General features: G+C 36.7%; 1 protein-coding gene across 5 annotated transcripts in view; it reads right to left on the reverse strand.

Moving 5' to 3' along the window:
* The window catches only part of LOC131430115 (protein spire), a 463,276-nt gene that overhangs the window by 165,466 nt on the left and 275,158 nt on the right, over nucleotides 1-22,652 (reverse strand). For all 5 annotated transcript variants that reach the window (XM_058594819.1, XM_058594817.1, XM_058594818.1 and 2 more), the window contains exon 5: nucleotides 16,998-17,192. In XM_058594819.1, coding sequence (XP_058450802.1) covers nucleotides 16,998-17,192 — 195 coding nt within the window. The remainder of the gene's footprint in view (nucleotides 1-16,997; nucleotides 17,193-22,652) is intronic.

The following is a 22,652-nucleotide window of genomic DNA, read 5'->3' on the forward strand; positions in this document are numbered from 1 at the left end:
TTCAGGAATTGACACTGGACCAACAGATTTTTGTAGGTGACATGTGATTATGTTCCGATCGAAGACAACATAAGAAGGAACAGAACTTTAAATAATCGATCTCATGCTCCTTAATAAAACTGAATTGGATATTGATAATTAGATTTTGGAAAATTTTTGCTGCAATCATTGGAGTTTCGATGGCCTTGATTGCAAATTTAACGTTTTGCTCAAACGTAAGTCGGCCAACTTTTTTTTCGTTTCGTTCATTTAATTTTTGCAAGTTTCCCATCATTCGGTCAATTTTTCTAATAAATTACTGATCGTTAAATTAGTAATTTAATAGAAAATTACTAATCGTTGAGAGCATCTAGCGTCGAACCCGAATTGGCGGTTCAATGCATAAGGCACTGGTCGCACAAACCAGCTGTCATAGGTTCAAGCCCCGACGCACCAGCCATGCAATGGTTCTGTACACTCTGAATCGGCTGCGAAGTCTGTTGAAACAGAAGGTCAAATTCCACTACAGGAATGTAATACCAATGCTTTGAGAGCAACTAGCCCGAGTTGACGGTTCAATGCATAGGGAACTTACAAGCCAGTTGTCGTATGTTCGACCTGGAAGGATTCTTAGCGTCAGTAGGATCCATAGTACTAGCCATGCAATGATTCTGTATGCTTCGAATCGGCTGCAAGGCTGTTGAAACAGAAAGGCCAAATTCCATAAAAGGTATGTAATGCCAAGACTTTGCTTTGCTTTGAGGGCAACTTGATAGCGTTAGCTAAATAAACAATTGGATAAATTTTAGATTTTAAACCACAAGAGTGCGCCCCTCCAACATATTTGCACGGTGGTGTATTTTGCTGTTATGCTATCTGTTAACAGTCATGCATTTTGTGTTATATTCTCAGAAAACTAAGTAGATTTGTCTCAACAATGGTTCAGATTTGTCGGATTTATTTTCGCCTTTCAGCCTTCTTCGAACCATGAAGAACGTCGACCTATAAACCTATTACATATTATGGTACTTTTATATCTGCTCCACGAGTCGCCTTCAAACAGCACCAAAGCATTCATACATCCATCAAACGAGCCTGATTCCTAATAACATGTAATTGGGTTTGTCTCGTTGGAAACTGTCACTTTTACCGGATTACTAGGTGCCGCCTTATCTCTGGTGAACGGTGCACCCAATATGTATATGCGTAGCAAGGTAATTGAATTGAAACCGCAAGTAAAACTGTTCCCGTTGCATGCTGCCTCGGGTCTATCATTTTGCGGCCTGGCAGACAGCAGGCAAATTAAAATGGCACCAGCAGCTATCACGGCTTAGCTACACACATATCAACGGCTCGTAAAACACTTTGACTACTGGAATTACTTACTGACTTCCGAGCCCGAGGAGGCCCGAGTCCGGTTGGTGGTTGTACCTACAATTTTTGCGGAGTTTTCGAAGTAGGAAAAAAAAAGTGCGACAGCGAGTGGTTAGCAATTAATTTATCTCTCATTTGATTATCATTTTTAATGTGCCCTCGTCGGTACCACACCATTGCGCCTGAGATGGAATTATGAGTTTGTTCACGTGTTCACCCTTGCTTCTGAAGGTATCATAGATTACAGGCTAGCGAGTTATACGAGCAACACGTCAGAAAGACGAGACGGTGCTTTCTATTTGTCATATACAGAGAACGGAAAGCGGTTGGTGATAATTAATCACGGATTTCGGAGAAGGGTGTAATGACCTCTGTGTTGATTTATCTGCTTTTGAATAACACTCGTCGCGACAAGCACGCTGTACTAACTTACGAGTATTTCAAAACTCTAAAACCCACGATTATTGCGGTTTCAGAACTTTGAAAATAATTGGTTTCGAAACACATTCCCTGCATACGCCTAACATTGAAACGGGTGCGACCGGCACCGATGAACCAATCAAGTCCGATTGACCCACGGAGAACACATTCTCGCACAGCCCAATCGATGACAGGAGACGACTGACACGGACCACACACCGGAGCTGGAAATTTCAACACGTCAGCCGGTTCCAACCGACCGAGAATGGCCGTTGTTTGGGTACCATTTGCATATACTCCACAGCATCACTGCTCCCTTTCCGATGTGGCAACAAATCCGCTCTGCCATCAGCAATGTAGTTCAAGATCTGCACCGTTTGCCAGGCAGCTTGTAATTTGAATGTTTCGAAACAAGAGATTTCAACGACTGACAAACTGTCAATCGTGGCGGCGGCGCGGGCGACGAACCTTTTGCTCGACTTCAAAAGGCTGGGTCCCAAATAGTGGGAGAGAGAGGATGTTTTCAACGGGACAAGCACGCAGATCAAAATCGACGATAAATTAGGATCGATACGTGTAGCAGCATGGGACGGGTAACGGCAGTAGTATTAATTTGGTTCATCGTCTTGTTTTAGAGAGGCAATCGGGAGCCGGTGACTGTGGGCCGAGGTAAAAGTTCAAGATCGAAGGGTGATTGATACACTTTCGATTTCCGTTTGGGCCACCGTGGGTCGCCGCCGTCCTGGTGGTGATTTGTCGATTGTTGGAAAACAAGCGTCTGCGATGGGACTGTGCCGAGCTTCTTCGATCCCATTAAATGCAACCAGAAACGAGCGGAAACTGAATGTGAAACAAGCCGAAACCTGTTTTTTCATTCGAAACAATAGGATATTAAATTAAAGTATTCGTTTGTTTCCTACTTTATTCAACAATTATTTTCGTTAATACCATAACGGTTTTTTAATCATATATACATGGCAAAAAACATAACTATTTTTGGAATGTTGATTAAAAGTGAAAGTCGTTGAAACTTTCGGACATACAAATATTCTGAATATTCACATGTTGTTATTCAAAGCACGGTTATGTGACGTTTTGTCTTTCTCGTATAGAAAAGACATGCAATCACTATGAAAACCGACTTTTTAACCCGAAAGCCGAATGTCATATACCGATCGAGATCGCAAAATGTCAGTGTGTGTATGTACAAAAATATGCACTTGATTTTCTCGGACATGGCTGAATCGACTTTTACAAACTTAGATTCAGATGAAAGATTTTACTTTCGAATAGAACGATTTTGAACGGGTGCAAAATATTGTAAAAATATGCACCTAATTTTCTCACAGATAGTTGCAGCGAGTTTTACAAACTTATGAGATGAAAGACCATACAATCCCAAGTTTAAGTTGTGCGTGTTTTGTTGGTTGATAGCCAATAAATTTGATTTCCAATATATCGGGTTCCCAGTTCCCGGTTAGAAAAGTGCCGAAAATAGTGGTACGAAATTATGAAACGGAACTAGCTTAATTTTTTCAGGGATGCCAAGGCCGATTTCCACAAACTTAAGTTCAAATGAAAGATCTTACAGTCTCGTAAATTGCTGTCAAATTTCATCCGAATCCAACTTCCGGTTCCGTAATTACAGAGTGAAGCGTGTTTAAAATCTCGTATCAGTTGTACCAAATTTTAACCAATCAAAATCAGAAAAACAACTAATATTTTAGTTGTTTTGCGATCGCTGGCTTTTCCGTGTACATACACACACAGACATTTTCTCAGTTCGTCGAGCGGAGTCGAATGGGCCTCGGTTCAAAGGTCAGTTTTCACAGTGGTTGTTCAGCTTTTCTATATGAGAAACGCAAAAAAGAAACTGAACTGTCAATTAGTTTTCTTCTCTTTTTTTCTTCTCCAATTTTGCACATTTTCGTGCTGATTTTAAGGTGAATTCGAAAATAAATTTTATATAACTATATGTATATAGTTAAATGTTCAAGTTCTTTGAATTTATAGAACTAGTGAATGACCAGTTCTTCCTAGCATTCCATAATAAACTGTTAAAATTTGCTGGGATCCAGCAGAAAGGTCTACTTTAGTCAGTATCGTCCGTTCCTCTAGCTGAAGTAATAGCGTAAGTCGCTATAATGATTCTCTTTTTCTTCCTGGGAAATCTTGGCTGTCTAGTCTACATAAGATTATAATAACCAAAACATAACATGAACATGGAACAAACATTACGTTCTATGGTAGAACGGCTGTTTTTGTTCCCGAACAAGTGATCCTAAGATTACTCATTTTGTACCTTATAATATGATAAATTGGGGAAAGATACATCTGTGAAATTTTGAAATCACATTGTTATGACTATACGATCAATGCTATTTTATTAGAACATAAAAATAACTTCAAATGGAAGAAATCAAATATTTCGATTATATCTATGTAAATTTTCTGACAAAAGTGAGAAGGAGATTTACATTGAAAATATTCTACTGCACTCAGACATAGGATCAGGGTCATTTCGTCGAAAGGGTCATTTCGCCGAATGACATTTCGCCGAATTTCATTTCGCCGAAAGCCATTTCGCCGCAAGGGCCATTTCGCTGATTCCTGCAATTGTCTTAATATTATAATTGGAATTGGTTTAAAATAAACACAACTGAATGATAATACGTTAACGCCCGTTTTATTGACCTACAATTGTACTTCTTGATAAATAAAGATTGATTCATGAACCTCAGAACCCAAGAAAACTTGTTGACTATTAGCCACTAAGCATCAAAGCAATTGCATAGGTGTGTCTATCAAGCAAATGTATGTGGTATTTTCCGTTTAATAACTTTACTAACTAGCTTCGCCACATCGCCTAACTAAAGCAAGGTTTCGAGATCGAGATATTTTTCATCATGTCAGCAGACTGCACTACCGTTTTGTGAAATTCGGTCACCCATTTACCACTGGAACCCTGCTGAACGTGTTCGCCATTACAAGCAGCCGTGATTAGGTGGACATTTCTCCAAATTCTAATCTATTCAAGATCTATGACAAAATGTCTGATTTTCAATGACTGACAAAATAAATTAGCAACAAAATCAGTTGCAAGTCTTATGGGAACGATCGATTTTCTTTTCATGATCGATTTTCTTTAGCCACAATTAAGATGGAAACAACTGGGATAATCATTGGCTGAATTTTCGTTCCAACGGAATCGTTGAACCGTTAACCATTAAACCTGATACAATCACTCCCGTTTATGGAAATAAGACTCCAGTCTGTGATTTACCACAAATTTAGGGCAGCCGAAGAGATGCTGCGTGGCCGTAACTAGAAGTTATTCACTAAAACCTCTGTTCAAACCATAACCTTATATTTACATGGCGCCGAAACACCGGAAATGATGTTACGCCGGGGCTTAAGACGAACGAACTAATTACGAACTCCCGATGCGACCCACAAATCACATCAAACCCATTGAAACAGTGTGTGACCACATAAACAATTGGAGCATTCTTCGACGGCCATTAAAGAGCACTTAAGCTGTACAGACACGTCTACTTAAGCGGTACCATCCGCTGCGCATATGAATATTATTATTCCATAATTTTACCTTGCCGTCCAGTGGTAGGTTAGTAAGGGCATAAAAACATAAAAGTAAAAAAAAAAAACACGCACAAAAATGTGCTACCGGACACAACAATAAAAACTGACTACCACGACTCCGCTGATATTTCCGAGCATTAGTGCATGGATGGCCCAAAATTTAAATACACCATAAACAAATAACTTACTTTGATGATGTCTATCAAACTGGCCATTATAAAATGTGATGAGCAGTAGGCTGCGGTAGGGCAGCTCTTCACGGCTAATATGGGCATTATAATGACAAAACTCGAACCAATTTCATAGCGTTTTAGTTTATTACGTTACTCTGCTGTTGTTCAGCACTGACTTCATTCTTTCAAGTTTGGGTGTAATCAAAGCATTTTATCTTCCCTGTAGTGATGTACCGACAGTGTAAAAAAATATTATAAAACGACACATCTGATAACTTAAAAATCAACTGAGTTCCATTTTTTGTAAGATTGAAAATTCGGCAAATAATTCTAGATCTAGTAGAGATTCGTGTGAGCCCGGGGTGGTGGTCCAATGCATAGGGTGTTGGTCTTAGAAGGCTGTTGTCCCCGACCTGGAAGAACTCCTTATGTCAATAGAATCGTAGTATTACCCAACATCGAAATACCCACTCATTACAGTTTTGGAACGTACACGGAACCAGTTTCGAGTCAACTAAAACTGCGTAACATTTCACGAACTATTTCAATTTTTTCTTTAAAGTCATACAATTCAATAGTAAGTTTCTTCGTTTTCAAAAATAACTCTGCATGGTTGTTTGTCAAAGTTCGATAATTATTTCCAGAACAAAAATTACTTTTTTAGGCGGTTTGAGGAATAGGGCTAAATCGCTTTAAAGTGAAACGAATTACATTGATTTCCACTATAAAACCTGTAGTATTTCGCCACTAATGTCACGGGATACTATCACACACAAATACTAGTATTTGTGTGTGCTATTTGCAACCTTCATCAGTGTATCAGACATAGAACTGACACACTGATTAAGTTTGCAAATAGCTCGCCAAAGTACTAGTAAATATGTGGAATTCATTTTATTTTAAAGCAATTTATTTTCAGATACTGGACAAAATCTAGCGGAAAGTGCAATTTTCATATCATATAAAAAATAACTTGTGTGAAATCTGATTTTATCTTGTCCGCAAAATAAAATAAACAATATCTTTTGATAATATATTATCAATTGAAGTAATTTTTTCTTAAAGTTTGACTGATGCTCTCAGTATCGCAATTATTATACTTCCTGTTACCAGTTCATTTCCAGTGCAAGATAAATCCAAATAACTTTCCATATGTCATATTCTGGAATGGATCGTAGGTTTAGTTGAATTTAATTACTTGACAAAAAATAATTATCTGAAAGTTAAATTTTAACGAAAAGTTAAACTAAATAGCTTGGCGTTATCGTTAACAAATCATACTTAAATAGAGCGAAGGTTACGTATGCTCAGCGGTTGAAATAAATCAGCTAAGTTACATCAGCAGTTCAATTTGAACGGCACAAAATGAATACTGAATGATTAAAAGTTAAAATAATTCATGAGATGGTTCACAACCTACGTACCATCTAAAGGGAAACACTGCTTCTCGTCTGTAGTCTGGGCTGAGACTGCATTCATATTTTTTTCACAAGAATGCCCTAAATTTGGACACAATTTCTGGTAACTCGACAAAACAGCTGAAGTGACTAGGGAAGAAGCCTAATATTAAACATGTGTTTTTCAATTTCGTCTTTAGGGGATAGAGAAATCCGAAAAAATTATATATATTTGAACAAATAAAACCATTAATTTACACGTAGAGAAATGGAGCATGTTTGAAATAACAAAACTGTTTATTCGATTTATGAAGTTTTCTAGCTAGAATATGATTGTTTTGAATTAATTTCTCCCTTCAACATCAACAATGTTCTCTGCTGGGCTTGAAACAAAATTTTGGTCAAGTCAAATGTATAAAAATATTTGTTATAGCTGGTTTTGTTGTTGAACTAAACTAACTATTTATCAAATCTCAACTGCTATACCTTTATGTCCAGAAAAAATTGGATTCAATTTACCTATGATCTTATTTGCATAATGATAAAACTTAGTTTAACGTTTGATAAAACAGTGTTTAGATTAACTAATGATATTTTGATATCATGATATAACTAATGATATTATGATATTTGAAATGTATTAGGTACTATGTATTGTGGATGCCATGGCGAAGAAAAACTTGTGTATATTGCCTATGAAATAAACGTATTTTAAAAAAAAAACTTTGTTTAAGGTTTAAATGAACCGTATTAGTTTTTTTCTCCCACGGATAAGTTTTGTGCTCGTTTAGAAGTAAAATTTTATCTGCTTCTTTCTTTTCCTAGAGGTTTTCAACAATTCAGGCATATGCATTGATGATTAATAATTAATAACCATTTTAAAAAATTTTCTTCACAAAAAATATTTGATGTAGTGATCTAGACCGGACTAATGAAGTACCAAATCATTGGGTACCAATTAAAATACCAGGGCTTGATTGTAATATGAGAATAATTCAATCGTCTCGCTAAATGTTTTGAAAATTTGGAATTTCAATCAAAAGCTTGAATCATAAGAATTGGAAAACTTATACTCGTTTCAAAATAAAATTATTATCAAAAATTACATTCAAAATAATTTGAAAGAAATCATTTAAAAACAAACAAGAATGTATGATTATAACAAAGAAAAGCATTAGTTGAAATTTGTTTTTGGATTTCTCATATTAAAAGGCTGTGCAATCACTATGAAAACCGACTGTTTTAACCGAGGCCGAATGTCATATACCATTCGACTCAGCTCGACGAACTGAGCAACTGTCTGTGTGTGTATGTGTATAGGTATGTAACAAAAATATGCACTCATTTTTGCTCGTAGATAGCTGAACCGATTTTCACAAATTTCACACAGTTAGATTCAAATAAAAGGTTTCATGGTCGCATAGCCTGCTATTGAATTTAATCTCGATCCGACTACAGGTTCCGGAGATACAAGGTGATATGCACCAAAAACATAGAAAAAAAAGATGCTCTCTTTTTTAGAGATGACTAAACCGATTTTCACAAACTTAGATTCAAATGAAAGGTTTCATGGTCGCATAGCCTGCTATTAAATTTCATTTGAAATCGACTTCCGTTTCCGGAGTTATAGATTGATATGTGGAAATTAGAGAAAAATGTGCACTCAATTTCCTCTGAAATGGCCTAACCGCTTTTCACAAACTATGATATCTTATAATTTCCAAAAAAAATCCAAGAACATTTTGTCCGGAACAGACTTCCGGTTCCGGAACTAAAGCACTTTACCAATTTCATGAGTTTTTTGTCTCACAAACGATGGTCAAAAACAGGTACAAATCCCATCAAACTGTCTGATGAATTCTCCTGGTTTGCATAACTTGTTAGTTTGTGGGCATATAAATTTAATTTGGCACTACTGGTCTCCCTTTTCCTGTTCCGGAAGTGGTGAAGAAAACCCTCCCAAAAAAAACTCACTTCGATTTCTCAGCGATGCTTGAACCGATTTTCACAAATTGATCTAAATTAAAGCTTACATAACAGATCGGCTGAAAAGTTCGTATCGTTTCTATGAGAGGGCGCCACTAGAATTAAATCCATACCATTTTCAGTTAGTACCAGCCTTCAAAAGATACGTGTATAAATTTGACAGCTGTCTGATTATTAGTTTGTGAGATATTGCATTTTGAGTGAAGCTACTTTTGTTATTGGGAAAAAATGGGAAAAAAAAGAATTTCGTGTCTTGATGAAACACTACTTTTTGATGAAAAAAAGTGCCGCCGATACCAAAAAATGGCTTGATGAGTGTTATCCAGACTCTGCACCGGGCGAAGCAACAATTCGTAAGTGGTTTGCAAAATTTCGTACTGGTTATATGAGCACCGAAGACGATGAACGCAGTGGACGTCCAAAAGAGGCTGTTACCGATGAAAACGTGAAAAAAATCCACAAAATGATTTTCAATGACCGTAAAGTGAAGTTGATCGAGATAGCTGACACCCTAAAGATATCAAAGGAACGTGTTGGACATATTTTTCACGAATATTTGGATATGAGAAAGCTTTGTGCAAAATGGGTGCCGCGTGAGCTCACATTCCACTATGGTTTGAAACGGGAAATTAGCGTGACAAAAATATTTTCACTATTAAATATTAGTTTTTTGTAGTTGGTGTTTTCACAAAAGTTGTTTGTTATCAAATGGCGCTCCTTTTGATATAAAATATTACTAGGGTGGTCCTTATTTAGATTGAAATCTGAAATCTAACTTTCTTAATTGAGCTCAAAAATGATTTTATTGTACAATAAAGTTGTAGGAAATTTTATTTTGAGCAACTTTGCTGAAAAAAGCACCTCTCTAACTTTTCATTTGACCGAGTTACATCAATTGTCCCGGGTAAGAGTAGGGTGGCTCCCGAAAAATCGATTTTTTAGTTCTAACTTTTTTTTGAAACGTTCTATGGAAAAGTTGTCTTCAAAGGAGTTGTTGAAATAAATATTGCGCATATTTTTGCTGAGTTAAGCTTTTTCATATGAGCTACCAGTAAAAAGTTATGATTGTTTTTTCATCAAAAACTAGTCAACCTTCAAATATCAAAATTCATTAGATGCCAGATCAATAAAAATGTATCCTATTCGGCTACTGAAAGTTCATAATATAAGTAAACATTTAAGAGAAAATTGGGAGGGTGTTTTTCTTTTAACTCATTTAAATTAGTCTTAAAAATACCTTGAAAAAACTCAAAAACATTGCATAACTCTTAAACGCCTTAACGTATCAACATACTTCCTTCAGCAAAATAATAGTATCAAGTTAGCCCTACAAGTGTTCCATACATTGTTCATTCGAGAAATGAGACACACAAAAACTACAGCCGAAAATAGATTTTTTGCTGAACAATTTTAATTAATTTATTACCAAAGTAACTGATTCAGTTGAGCTTAACCAACAGAGACACTGTGTAATATGGTTATTCCGAAGTAGAGGCCATGATAAATATATCAACAGGGGACGGGTGTAGTGTGTTGGGTAAGTCGATGCCTTTCACGCAGCCCACCTGGGTTCGATTCCCAACCCCGCACATAGGGTCAGAAGATTTTTCTGGCCCGAAGAGATGAATGACCTTAAGGTTAAAACCTCTGTAATCAAAAAAAAAATATATCAACAGAAATTTTCATTATCTTGACAACCAAAGCTCAAACAAGCTGGTGCAAGTTAGTGAAACGCAAATATTTTTATCCAAGTCGTACCGAGACGCCTTTTTTCTCATCCACTTGTATACCGAATAGCCTGTGACAACCGGAAAACGACGCACAATGAGTTTTGGTTAGAATAAATACAATCTACTCATTTTAACAAACTAATGATTTACTTGGGTTTCAGGAAGTGCTTTGTCTTACAAAAAGCTAACGGATTTAATGATTGCTGGTAGAAGTAATACGGGCATTTTACAGTATATCATACAAGAATTGCGTATGAAAACCCCAACCTGGCGTGTTAGCAAACTGAACAAGACCGTGAAGGGAAGGGATGCAAATATAAAAAAGCGTTTAGAGAACATTTGGGCCTACGTATTGGTGAGCCATTTCCATCAGGAGGTAATTCCAACGACGGAAACACGGCCCGGAATTTTTTCAAGAAGTGGAAAGAAACAGCAGATATAACAGGCCTTGATGAAACACTGTTGGAAGGATTTCACGTTGTTCTCAGTGTAATCAATAGCCGATAAAATAAACGTCGACGAATTCCAAAGTTACACTGAGAAAATACGAGCGTTGTATGTATCGTTGTATGGCTGGTATCCACTATCACCAACTGCTCATAAATTGTTGATACATGGAGCCACGATAATTACACACGCAATTTTACCTTTTGGTATGCTTAGTGAAGAAGCTCAGGAGACTCGAAATAAAAGTATCCGGAACTTCAGAGAGCACCATCCTAAAAAATTCAGCAGAATCGCGAACATTGAAGATGTTTTTAAAAGGCTGCTGTTATCTTCAGACCCTATCTTGGCATTGTCGAACAAACAAAATAGGAGAAGTTCAGAAGACTTGCCCCAAAATGTTTAGTTTTAGATAATAATTAGAATAATTCATTGCTTAATTTATTCAATACATACCAAACCGTAATCAACTGTTGTCTTATGTTTTATTTTGAATGTTAACGATACGATCATTACGATAACGGAATCAAAATCAATTGAATCAGTTATTTTGGTAATAAATTAATTAAAATTGTTCAGAAAAAAATCTATTTTCGGCTGTAGTTTTTGTGCGTCTCATTTCTCGAATGGACAATGTATGGAACACTTGTAGGGCTAATTTGATACTATTATTTTGCTGAAGGAAGTATGTTGATACGTTAAGGTGTTTAAGAGTTATGCAATGTTTTTGAGTTTTTTCAAGGTATTTTTAAGATTAATTTAAATGAGTTAAAAGAAAAAAACCCTCCCAATTTTCTCTTAAATGTTTACTTATATTATGAACTTTCAGTAACCGCATAGGATACATTTTTATCGATCTGGCATCTAATGAATTTTGATATTTGAAGGTTGACTAGTTTTTGATGAAAAAACAATCATAACTTTTTACTGGTAGCTCATATGAAAAGGCTTAACTCAGCAAAAATATGCGCAATATTTATTTCAACAACTCCTTTGAAGACAACTTTTCCATAGAACGTTTCACAAAAAAGTTAGAACAAAAAAATCGATTTTTCGGGAGCCACCCTACTCTTACCCGGGACAATTGATGTAACTCGGTCAAATGAAAAGTTAGAGAGGTGCTTTTTTCAGCAAAGTTGCTCAAAATAAAATTTCCTACAACTTTATTGTACAATAAAACAATTTTTGAGCTCAATTAAGAAAGTTAGATTTCAGATTTCAATCTAAATAAGGATCACCCTAGTAATATTTTATATCAAAAGGAGCGCCGTTTGATAACAAACAACTTTTGTGAAGACACCAACTACAAAAAACTAATATTAAATAGTGAAAATATTTTTGTCACGCTAATTTCCCGTTTCAAACCATAGTGCAATCGATCAAAAACAACAACGAATTGATCAGTTCGTGCTCGCATCTCAGCCAACGCAGTCGAAAATCGTTTGCGGTCGAAGTAAAAGAAACAAAGACAATACAGTGCAGTGAACAATAGAGTGTACGTATAGATTATCAAGCGTTGCAAAGTTGGACCAGCAGCAAATGAAATTGAAATCTTACTTAAAGAACGAATGCATCTAGACGCTAATAATGTAACTGAGATTCAATTCAACAAGGCGTCTAACTGTGTGTACATTATGTTTAAACGTGAAAGCGATGCAATTGCATTCGCTTCGGTTAACAACGAGGTGCACAGCGTTGAGTGTGACAACATTAAATACAAAATTCCTGTGCACATGGTGGACAATGCCATACAAGTACGCGTGCATGATCTTCCCCCGCAGTCCACCGATGAATATGTTCGGGAGAGTATGTCGCAGTACGGTGAAGTTCTTTCCATCGAAAGGGAAGTATGGCGGAATTTTTTTCCGGGTATCCGGAATGGCGTGCGAGTGGTACGTATGCAACTACGTAAAGCAATTCCATCTTACATCATTTGTAATCAAGACGGGAAACATCCGTGTAAAACGCTGATTACGTATGAAAATCAACTGGTTACATGTCAGTTTTGTGAACAACCTGCACACTACGGCAAACCTTGTACTGAAACTGCGAAAACAAACAAAACAAACAAAGACAACCGCTCAACAACGGAAACTAGTGAATGCAGCGCTCCTGTTTCAAAAACACCTTCACCATCCAACCAACTAGCAACTGTAACCAATGTACAACAAGGCGCTTCTACAGTAACTAGCAACGAGATCAAGACTGTGAATAACAAGGAAAACGAAAAGAAGACGGAAATCAACAACAAAACCACCGATGCGGCAATGGAGGACGAGACGAGCCACGAACAAAGTGCCCCTCACCCCTCGCAGGAGGGAAATGGAAGCTCTTCTCCTCCTAGAAAAAGAGTGACAACAAGATCCACTTCGAAAAATTGTATATTTAAAAAATCGGCTAATTCGGCCACGTAAAGCTTGTACGCAAATAGGCCTGAATAAAAAAACCATCTTTTAAATAAAAAAAAACAACGAATTGATGATTCTGAGCAGTGTTTGGAGCTGTTATATCGAAATAAAACCGATTTTTTTCGTCGATATATAACAATGGACGAAACATGGCTCCATCACTTCACTCCGGAGTCCAATCGACAGTCAGCTGAGTGGACTGCACGCGATGAACCGAACCCAAAGCGTGGAAAGACTCAACAATCGGCCGGTAAGGTCTGTATTTTGGGATTCGCATGGTATAATTTTCATCGACTACCTTGAAAAGGGAAAAACCATCAACAGTGACTATTATATAGCGTTATTAAAGCATTTGAAGGACGAAATTTCAAAAAAACGGCTTCATTTCAAGAAGAAAAAAGTTTTGTTTCATCAAGACAATGCACCGTGTCACAAGTCGATGAAAACCATGCTGAAATTGAACGAATTGGGCTTCGAATTGCTCCCTCATCCACCGTATTCTCCAGATTTGGCCCCCAGTGACTTTTTCCTGTTGTCAGATCTCAAGAGAATGCTCGCTGGTAAAAAATTTAGAAGCAATGAAAAGGTAATCGCTGAAACTGAGACCTATTTTGAGGCAAAGGACAAATCGTACTACAAAAAGGGTATCGAAAAGTTGGAAGATCGCTATAATCGCTGTATCGCCTCTGATGGCAATTATGGTGAATAATAAAAACGAATTTTGGCAAAAAAAATGTGTGTTTCTATTAAACGATACGAACTTTTCAGCCGAACTATAGTCTCAAAAGCTACAGTGAAACTTCATCCAGGTCCTACCGTTCCGCAGTTACAGGGCGATGAGTGTCAAAGTTTTTAAACCACCATATAGAATGACAATAGGTATAACACCGGTACGTGCAACGTGGAAGCAAAAAACACAACACGTTCGATGAGTACTTTGTTCTATTTCGTTCACGCTATAAAGAAAACGAAACAGTTACGAATGTCTGCTACTGTTGTGTGATTTTGGTGCTGCGGTTGATAAAAAATTTAGCTATTTTATGATAAGTGCGACCGAAAAAATAAAAGAATGTCAATAAATTGAAATTTATTTGAAAAAAAATAAACACACATCGGAATTTCAAACTTCGCGATGTAGATGCAATTTTCACAGCCAGTAGTGCAGTAATACCGTGCCGGCGGGGTAGTGATGTCAATTATAACCAGGCTCATATTCAGAAATTTTTTTTGGAGGGTGTTTCAGAACATGTTGATCAATTTCTATGCGTATGGAAATATGTATATAATTACTTGAAACATTTTTTATTATATAGTCGTTTGTTGAAAATCATTTATTTTATAATTGACTTAAATATTTGGAGATAAGTGCTTTTTTAATATAATTATTTTTTTTAGGGAGAAGGCTTGAGCCCCTGAAACACCCTCCTGTATACGTGCCTGATTATAACAATAATAATAGTAATACTACTACATGTTTTATGCTGTTGATTGAGAAAGGCGTCATTACACCACTAGGTGGATTAAAACAGGTTTTTTGTTGCATTTCTTCTCTGTGAGCAGTTTTTGGATACGTAACAATGCTTGAATTATATTTTCCAGAAAAATTAAGAAAATAGGCAATTTTCTACCTGTTCATTCCCTTATAACACGTTTCTAAGAAAAATGAAGTGGCATGATTTTTTGATATTTTTATTTATACTTTAAAAATATCAAAAATTATGTCACGTCATATTTTATATATACTTCAAAAACATCAGAAAGTTTGCGATGCCTCATACAATATTCTCATGTGACTAACATTGATATGATCATGTTGCAGTCGCTTGATATCAGTGGAGGCGCATAGTAGAGAAGGTTAAAGTTTGCAAATTCTTAAACCCGAACGCAATGATACTCGTGACTCGAACCCGATGAGATATAAGAATCTTCTTCCGTACGCGACACGAACCCGAAATTTGTTTCACAAATCCGAAATTTATTGTTAACTTGTCTTACAGTCTTGTATCAGTATGCAAGTTCTCAAGCCTAAAACCGACCCGAACCCAAATAAAAATTTAAAAAAAAATCGACCAAGATTCGATTTATTTTCTGATCCCGAGTCTATCGGGTTCGTTTCCGAGGGGTCCCGTTTAAAAATAAAAATCTTTACCGGTACTCAAACCCGAAAAAAACCCGACGGTTTCGAGTTCAACTACCAAAATCTCTAACGCAAGTTGCATTGGGAAGCATTAGGCGTAAACCTAAACCGGGATTTTTTGAATTAAAATGTAAACTGCTGCTACCACACAACAGCTGAGATCATTATGTAGATGTATGAAGCTTTCGTGTACCCCTCGTGTAATCTCGAATCAGTGTCGGCGGCAAAGTGTGCTTCTGTTGAGTTTGTTTTCGTAGATATAGGACTGTAAAGTGAATGCCGTGGTGACCAAGCAAAGCGAAGCATGCTTGGTTCTTCTAGTCAATTGGACTTTCTCTTCATGTGTTTTCATATGCAGAGTAGTTTAATTGGTAAAACAATTTCCCCGGTTAGGAATTAGCTACGGGTTCGAGTCCCGTCTCGCGGTTTTCATTACATAATTGAATTCACATGACATTTTCCAATCTATTTTCCCCGTTGTAGCATCAATTAAAATGTAGTGAAAATATAATGTACTCTAAAATCAAATATGCGTCGAATTCTTGTAATTCACACAAAGATCGAACATGATAAAAACTAAACAGAAACGTGCGCAAGTAATCTTGAACAGTAAACACAAAGAAAATCAATGGATTGCAAAGATCACAATTGATGATTTGAAAACAAAAAAATTCTTGCTTCGACCTTTCTTTGGATCACTTTCACTTATCCACAACAGCATGGGTCTCACCTACTCCGGTTTCACTTTTCTCAGTCAGCCAACCAGCCAGACAGACAGACAGATCCCAATTATTTGGCCATCAATCGTCCTAATCCTAACTTAACATCTACAACTGTCCTCTCGGAATAACCTTCGCGCTAATTCACCCGCCGGCCGATCGGCTATTTAAAACGCATCAACAGCGCCACCTTTGGATTGGGCAAGGCGCACATTCGAACACCCGCCCTTTCTCGTAACACTCCTAGGATGAGTGCAGCATTCTTCTCCGGCGGCCGCATAAAACTTTTGGCATCTTTCATCTCATGAACGATCCACAAGAATCAAACAGCAATTAAATCGGATGGACGGGGCTGCGTTTTTTTTTTTTTTGATTTTCAATCTCTGGTTTCCGATCTCGTGCACAACAATAACAATAAACAGTTCAGCAAATTAATGGCCTTTCGCTTTTATGTGGGAGATTTGGTGGTGGTGGGTTCCCATTCGAGTTCGTGCACTGCTCTCCGGAATTTGGAATTTGGGTCGAAGTTGAATACCACATCAGCAAGAACAATAAACCGTGGACCACAAGCCGCGGCCATCTGAGTGAGGTCAATAAACGTATCCATAGGTAGAAAAAAATCGAACTTACCCAGTCGCTGAAGTGTATCTTTTCCAGCTCCTTGCCGGAGGTTTCCGCTTGGGCCTTCAATCGCAGCACTTCCGCATCTCCCTGACATACTCGCTGTAGGAACGTTCTTAGCTCGAGCGTTTCGGTAGCCAACGCCCGGCATACGGCCCGGTAGTGATCTTCCGGTTTGGAGGGGGACACACGTGACGAGCAGAACTGCAAACGAAAAGCAGACAAAACAAGACAAAATGAAGATGACTCGTTAAGTACATTACGTCGTGATTAGTAATGCCAACCGCAACTGGCTTGGTTGGCGATGCGTCAGTGGGAGGGTAAAGTGGATGACGCTTTTTTTTTCTTCTGCGCAGCCTAAAGACAAGTGGTTACCGTTAAAATCGAGATGAAGAGCCGTCTCGATAAGTCAGCCGCGATAAGCGATAGTCATTGTTTGTCATTGTACACACAATAGTGGGGTGTACATTTTTTTCTTTGCGCGCGTGTCAACCACGGCAAGTTGAGCCCCGCTGGTTGAATAGCTGAAGATGAGATTTCCGGGTGCTATCTGTCGGACCGGATTCAGTTGCGATTCGCATCGCCAGTATTATTAAAGCACCGAGTGGAATGTCTCTGCGGTAGCGAACGCCACTTTGCTTGCGTAACTTAAAGAAGACAAAAAAACTATGCATCTGGGAAGAAGATAGAAAAAACTAGATACAATTTATGCTATGGTGTTTAGACTACAACAATTGTTGCGTAACGGGAATGGGCAGACAGATTATCTTTATGCAGTTCAAGTAATGTAAGTGAAGATCAAATTCCTAAGCTTTTATGTACCTTAAAAAATTAGTAAAATATAAATATGATTAGATGTACTGTGATTATCAGTTTTTATTATTATTACTAGCTGACCCGTCGAACTTCGTCTCTCCCAAAAATTATTTGTTCGAATTTATGTTTTATGACAGCAGAATTGTCAAACGATTAAGTAGTTAACGTTTATCTCCATTATTTTTCTGATTACTTATCCTACAATCAAAGGAATTCGACACACATTAGCTTTAGCTCAAAAAAGCAATATCATCAAAAATTAATGTGAAAATGTGAAACACTTCTGTTAAGAAAAAATTGAGCAAATGCACAGATTGCCATCCCATCATTTGAGTCAATAAAGAATCTCTCTCTAATGGCTTCGACATAATGGATATAAGGTGCTATCTCTTCCAGATGTGATTCTTGCTTTCGGTAATGCATCACTAACCAGAATTTTGTATTGATAAACTTAACATACATACAAAGCATACAAACCATTCTGAACAGTCCGTTTTAAGGAATTACTCATACTTGAATCTTCACCCGATGCAATAGAATAAACTTTGAAGCAGTTCCTTGTACAGTTTTTAAGCAGCGAGAAAGTTTTCTCAGAACTTATTCTGTATATTCAAGTTGCCAAAAAGTGCCACGCGTACTTTAGGGCTCTAATAAAGTGGATATTGTTCAGGTACCAGGCCCGTGCGTAGGGAGGGTTTTCAGGGGTATTAACAACTACATCCACACCCCCCCCTCCTCTCCGCAAAAATGGATAATTTTTCAACATTAGGTTCCATGAACAATAGAGTACCTATTATATAAAAGTGCAAATAACTTGACTTTTCCTTCAAATTTGTGCGCCTTTCCCACACTTGAATCTCCACCCTCCTTGAAGCCCCCCCCCCCCCACCACCCCTTTTGAACAACTGCCCCCTTCTTTTGAACCCTCCCTTGAACCCTCTCTTGAAACCCCACACGGGCCTGTCAGGTACTGTGGATCTTTTGGTTGCTTAGAAAGACGTCGCTTAAATTTTAATTTGATATTGATCTTGCCAATTTCAACATTCTTCCCAGAATATGAAATATAAAATGGCAGTATAAATCCATTATGATAATCATATTGAACATTGTTATCTAATGGACACTTATTATGTGCGCTAAATGATTAAAAAGCAAGGAAAATCTATTAGTTTGATATTAGCACTTCTACAGAACAATCTCTTTATTGATTCAATCAAAAAATTTATGAACAGTTATTCGGGCAGCTTAAACTTAAAAAAAAACGCCAACGATGTTATTGGTTTGTCTCAACGAAGTAGGATGATAAGATATATCATATATCATAAACTGAAATAGTGATAATATATAGATTATTTGTCTAGGAATTTATACAATTATTCCAATGATAAATTGGGAAAAACATTCACAATCTATAAAAAGGAACTCATTGAAATATTCGAAAAATATAAGTACCTAAGCGAATATCGTATTCGAGCAATAGGAAAATTCGCGAACTGGGAACAAGTGTCCACAATAATAAAAGACGAACAGGCAGTATACATGGCTTAATTCCTGGAAGAAAAAATAGTTACAGTACAACAGAAAGGGGGGGGGGGAGGGTAATAAAAGCATAAATAAAGTAATATTGTACATTTTTCATATCTTTTTGTAGTTTACGGAATTTATTGATATTGTTCTTATATGGGAATGGGCCATCCGAATTTTCATGAGCAATTATGGTTTAATTCGTAAGGATGCGCTCGATTTAATAAAGCAACAAGAACGAGAGGCGATCGAAAACGGAGAAATTGAAATTCCCGATTTTAGTAGAAATCTTGCATAATTCGCTAAGTCTTCCATCGTAAGATATACTATTTTTTGTATTGTTTCAGTTCTTTAAAAAAAGATACAAATTAAATAAAAAATGACTCAAAACTCTCTGAAATAATAAATTTAATACCTGCCAGTGGCCCAACTACACTCAGTGGTTTCGTTTTGAGTGAGAATCTCTTGTTTTTGTTTACATTCCATATATAGTTACCAAGGCTACTGGTAACTGTTTTTCAAAATCAATAATTTACCAACTTGTGTTGCCAGTTCCAACATTTTTTCAAGCGAATCCGTTTTGACATTACCAGTTACTGAGGGGTAGTTAAATTTTCGATACAGTTTTGATACTTTAGTGGCAGGTCGTGTCGTCGGTCAAGCACTAATGCAACTCGTTGCCCGCCAAACATCAATCGTAGATCTAGCAATCCTTGGCGACTTTTTAGTGGAAAATTCCATTGTCCATACAAAATAACTTTATTGGTTTTTCCCACTTTTCGGGTAAGTTTTCCTTTTTTTTCCTTTTTTTGATGTACGAACCCGGTGGGGGTAAAAACTGATCAAACAAAAAAAATCATCTCAATTCATCCATCCGTTTTTACGTGATGCGATTACAAAGAATGATCTTTGCATTTTTATATATATAGACTAGCTGACCCGTCGAACTTCGTCTCGGCCGATTTTTTTTTGAACTTATGTTCTCGGACAGTAGAAGCGATGAATTCATCAAAAAAAATTCTAAATTAAGCGAATGCACCATATCATCTTTTAAATCAGCTGCCCTCGCGACTTGTAGTTCGTCACTTCTCGATAGTCTGATGATATAATTTAATCGTGTTTGATGAATGTTCGTAGCGTGACAATTTCCATTAACAATTTAGCGATAAAACTTTATTTTTACTTTTAATTTAGGACTTCTGGTCAGTCAGTAATTATTTAGTAAATTTTTGACATCGCATGTTTCGCATCGCTAAGTTCGACTCCTCTGGTAGAAGGTAAAAGTTAAATGCGAGAAACCTTTTCCTTACTTAAGGGGGGGTAGGGTCTAAATGATGAAAAATATCATCATTTTTGCGATTTTTTTTGAGAATTATTGTTCAACAAAATAAATTCAAATGTTTTGCATGATGAAAAGCATCATTCAAACAACATTGTGTAATTTTTTCGTGGAAAAATATTGAGAAATAAGTCGGTGAAGAGATATTTTTAGGCCGCTTCTTAAAAATCATGATTTGCGGTGACCACTGTATTTCACCGCAGACTAATCAGAAGTGAACAAATCAAAGCAGCGTAGTTAGAGTAGAAGTTTTTCTAGACCCCAATGTCTCTGTTTGTTTTTTTTTTAATTTTTTTAATTTTTGGTGACTGTTCAAAGTGAAAACTACGATTTTTCACGAAAAAATCTGCCGTTTTGTAGTTATAAAACCTCCCCAAAGTACCAAAGGTTTTTTATATGTAGAAAGTGTGTGCAAAATTTGAAAAAAAATGGTGCAGTAGTTTTTGAATGATGATGGACACAGCCTTTCAAAACCTGTTTTAGAGAAAAACGCTTTCAAAGTTTTTTGTCTATAAAATCAATGGAAAGAATTTATTACTCAAGGGTCTGACATTTTCAAAAAATCATATTTTTTTTCTTTTTAATTTTTTATAATGAAACATTTCAAGAATATTTTGTCAAGTTTTTAAGTCAATCGAAGCAGAAATCTTAAGCCTGTGTGCCGAGCTTTTACTTCTTCGCAGTATAAGATGAACAAAGATGAAGGCCCATAACTTGCTGAGATTTGTTCCGATAAAGATGATGAAGATAAAATGATTAATTCTTGGACATACGAAAGTTCAAGTTAACATTACTTTAAATATTGTTTCCATTAACTTTTACATGAACATTGAATTCGTTTAATAGTTTTATCAATAGTCGTCTCATTAGTCGACACCACATCATTTTGTTTAGTACCCTACCTACAATTCACGAATGTTGGAGTTCGGTACAGAGAATCTGTATCAGAAAGTTTTATATGAAAATAATGTGCAATTCTTCTGTTATAGAGGAGTGAAGATGAGGAGTGATTGTATCAGTATTCAGCTTATCGTTCGAGTCAATGCATAAAATCTCACAACTAATGGTTTTCAACCCACCAGACTTTATCCGACGCGAACGAACTTCAGCAAGCTAAATGCAAGACAAACCTCTTTGTTTGATCTCATTATTTAAACAGGAGAATCATATCATTGATTCGTTCAAAAATCGTTCTATGATGTGATTTGTTCAACTCACGCCTACAATGGCCAACATTAATCATCTAACTGATTACATTGCACACAACGCTTCTTCTGGTAAACAATATCAAAAGTTTTGAACCTGTTTACGGTATAGTTAGAATACTCATATGTGTTCCATCATTGAATCATTTGGCAAGCAATAATGTTGATACCCAATTGAGCACGTGGCTCGGAATGACGAACCATATGAATCAAATATGCATGTGCAAATTTCACACAAAACAACTCGTTGCGCGCCAAAAGATTCTTTCAACGATCTAGTATTCCTTCCTTCGACGGCCAAACACTTATGCAACTCGTTATGCGCCAAACACCTATCGATGATCTAGCAATCATTGGCGACTCTTTCAGTGGAAAATTCCATTGTCCATACAAAATAACTTTATTGGTTTTCACACTTTTCGGGTAAGTTTTCCTAATTTTTTGATGTACGAACCCGGTGGGGGTAAAAACTGATCAAACAAAAAAAATCATCTCAATCCGTCCATCCGTTCTTACGTGATGCGATTACAAAGAATGATCTCTGCATTTTTATATATATAGATTATTATTATTATTATTTCACCAAATTTCAAATGAAAAACTAGAATCTAATTGAGGTGCCAGAAGTACTTCTGAAGTGATTTGATAGTAAACCAATATCGGTTGCGGACTCGTTTGCTAGTTTTTCGACTTGAATATAAACACAAGTTTGTCTACACAATCAAATTATTTGCCGACATAAAGTTCCCCAACAAGAGTATCTTTGTTCATCACGATTGA

Source organism: Malaya genurostris, chromosome 2 (genome assembly GCF_030247185.1).
Source record: "Malaya genurostris strain Urasoe2022 chromosome 2, Malgen_1.1, whole genome shotgun sequence".
NCBI lineage: Eukaryota > Metazoa > Arthropoda > Insecta > Diptera > Culicidae > Malaya > Malaya genurostris.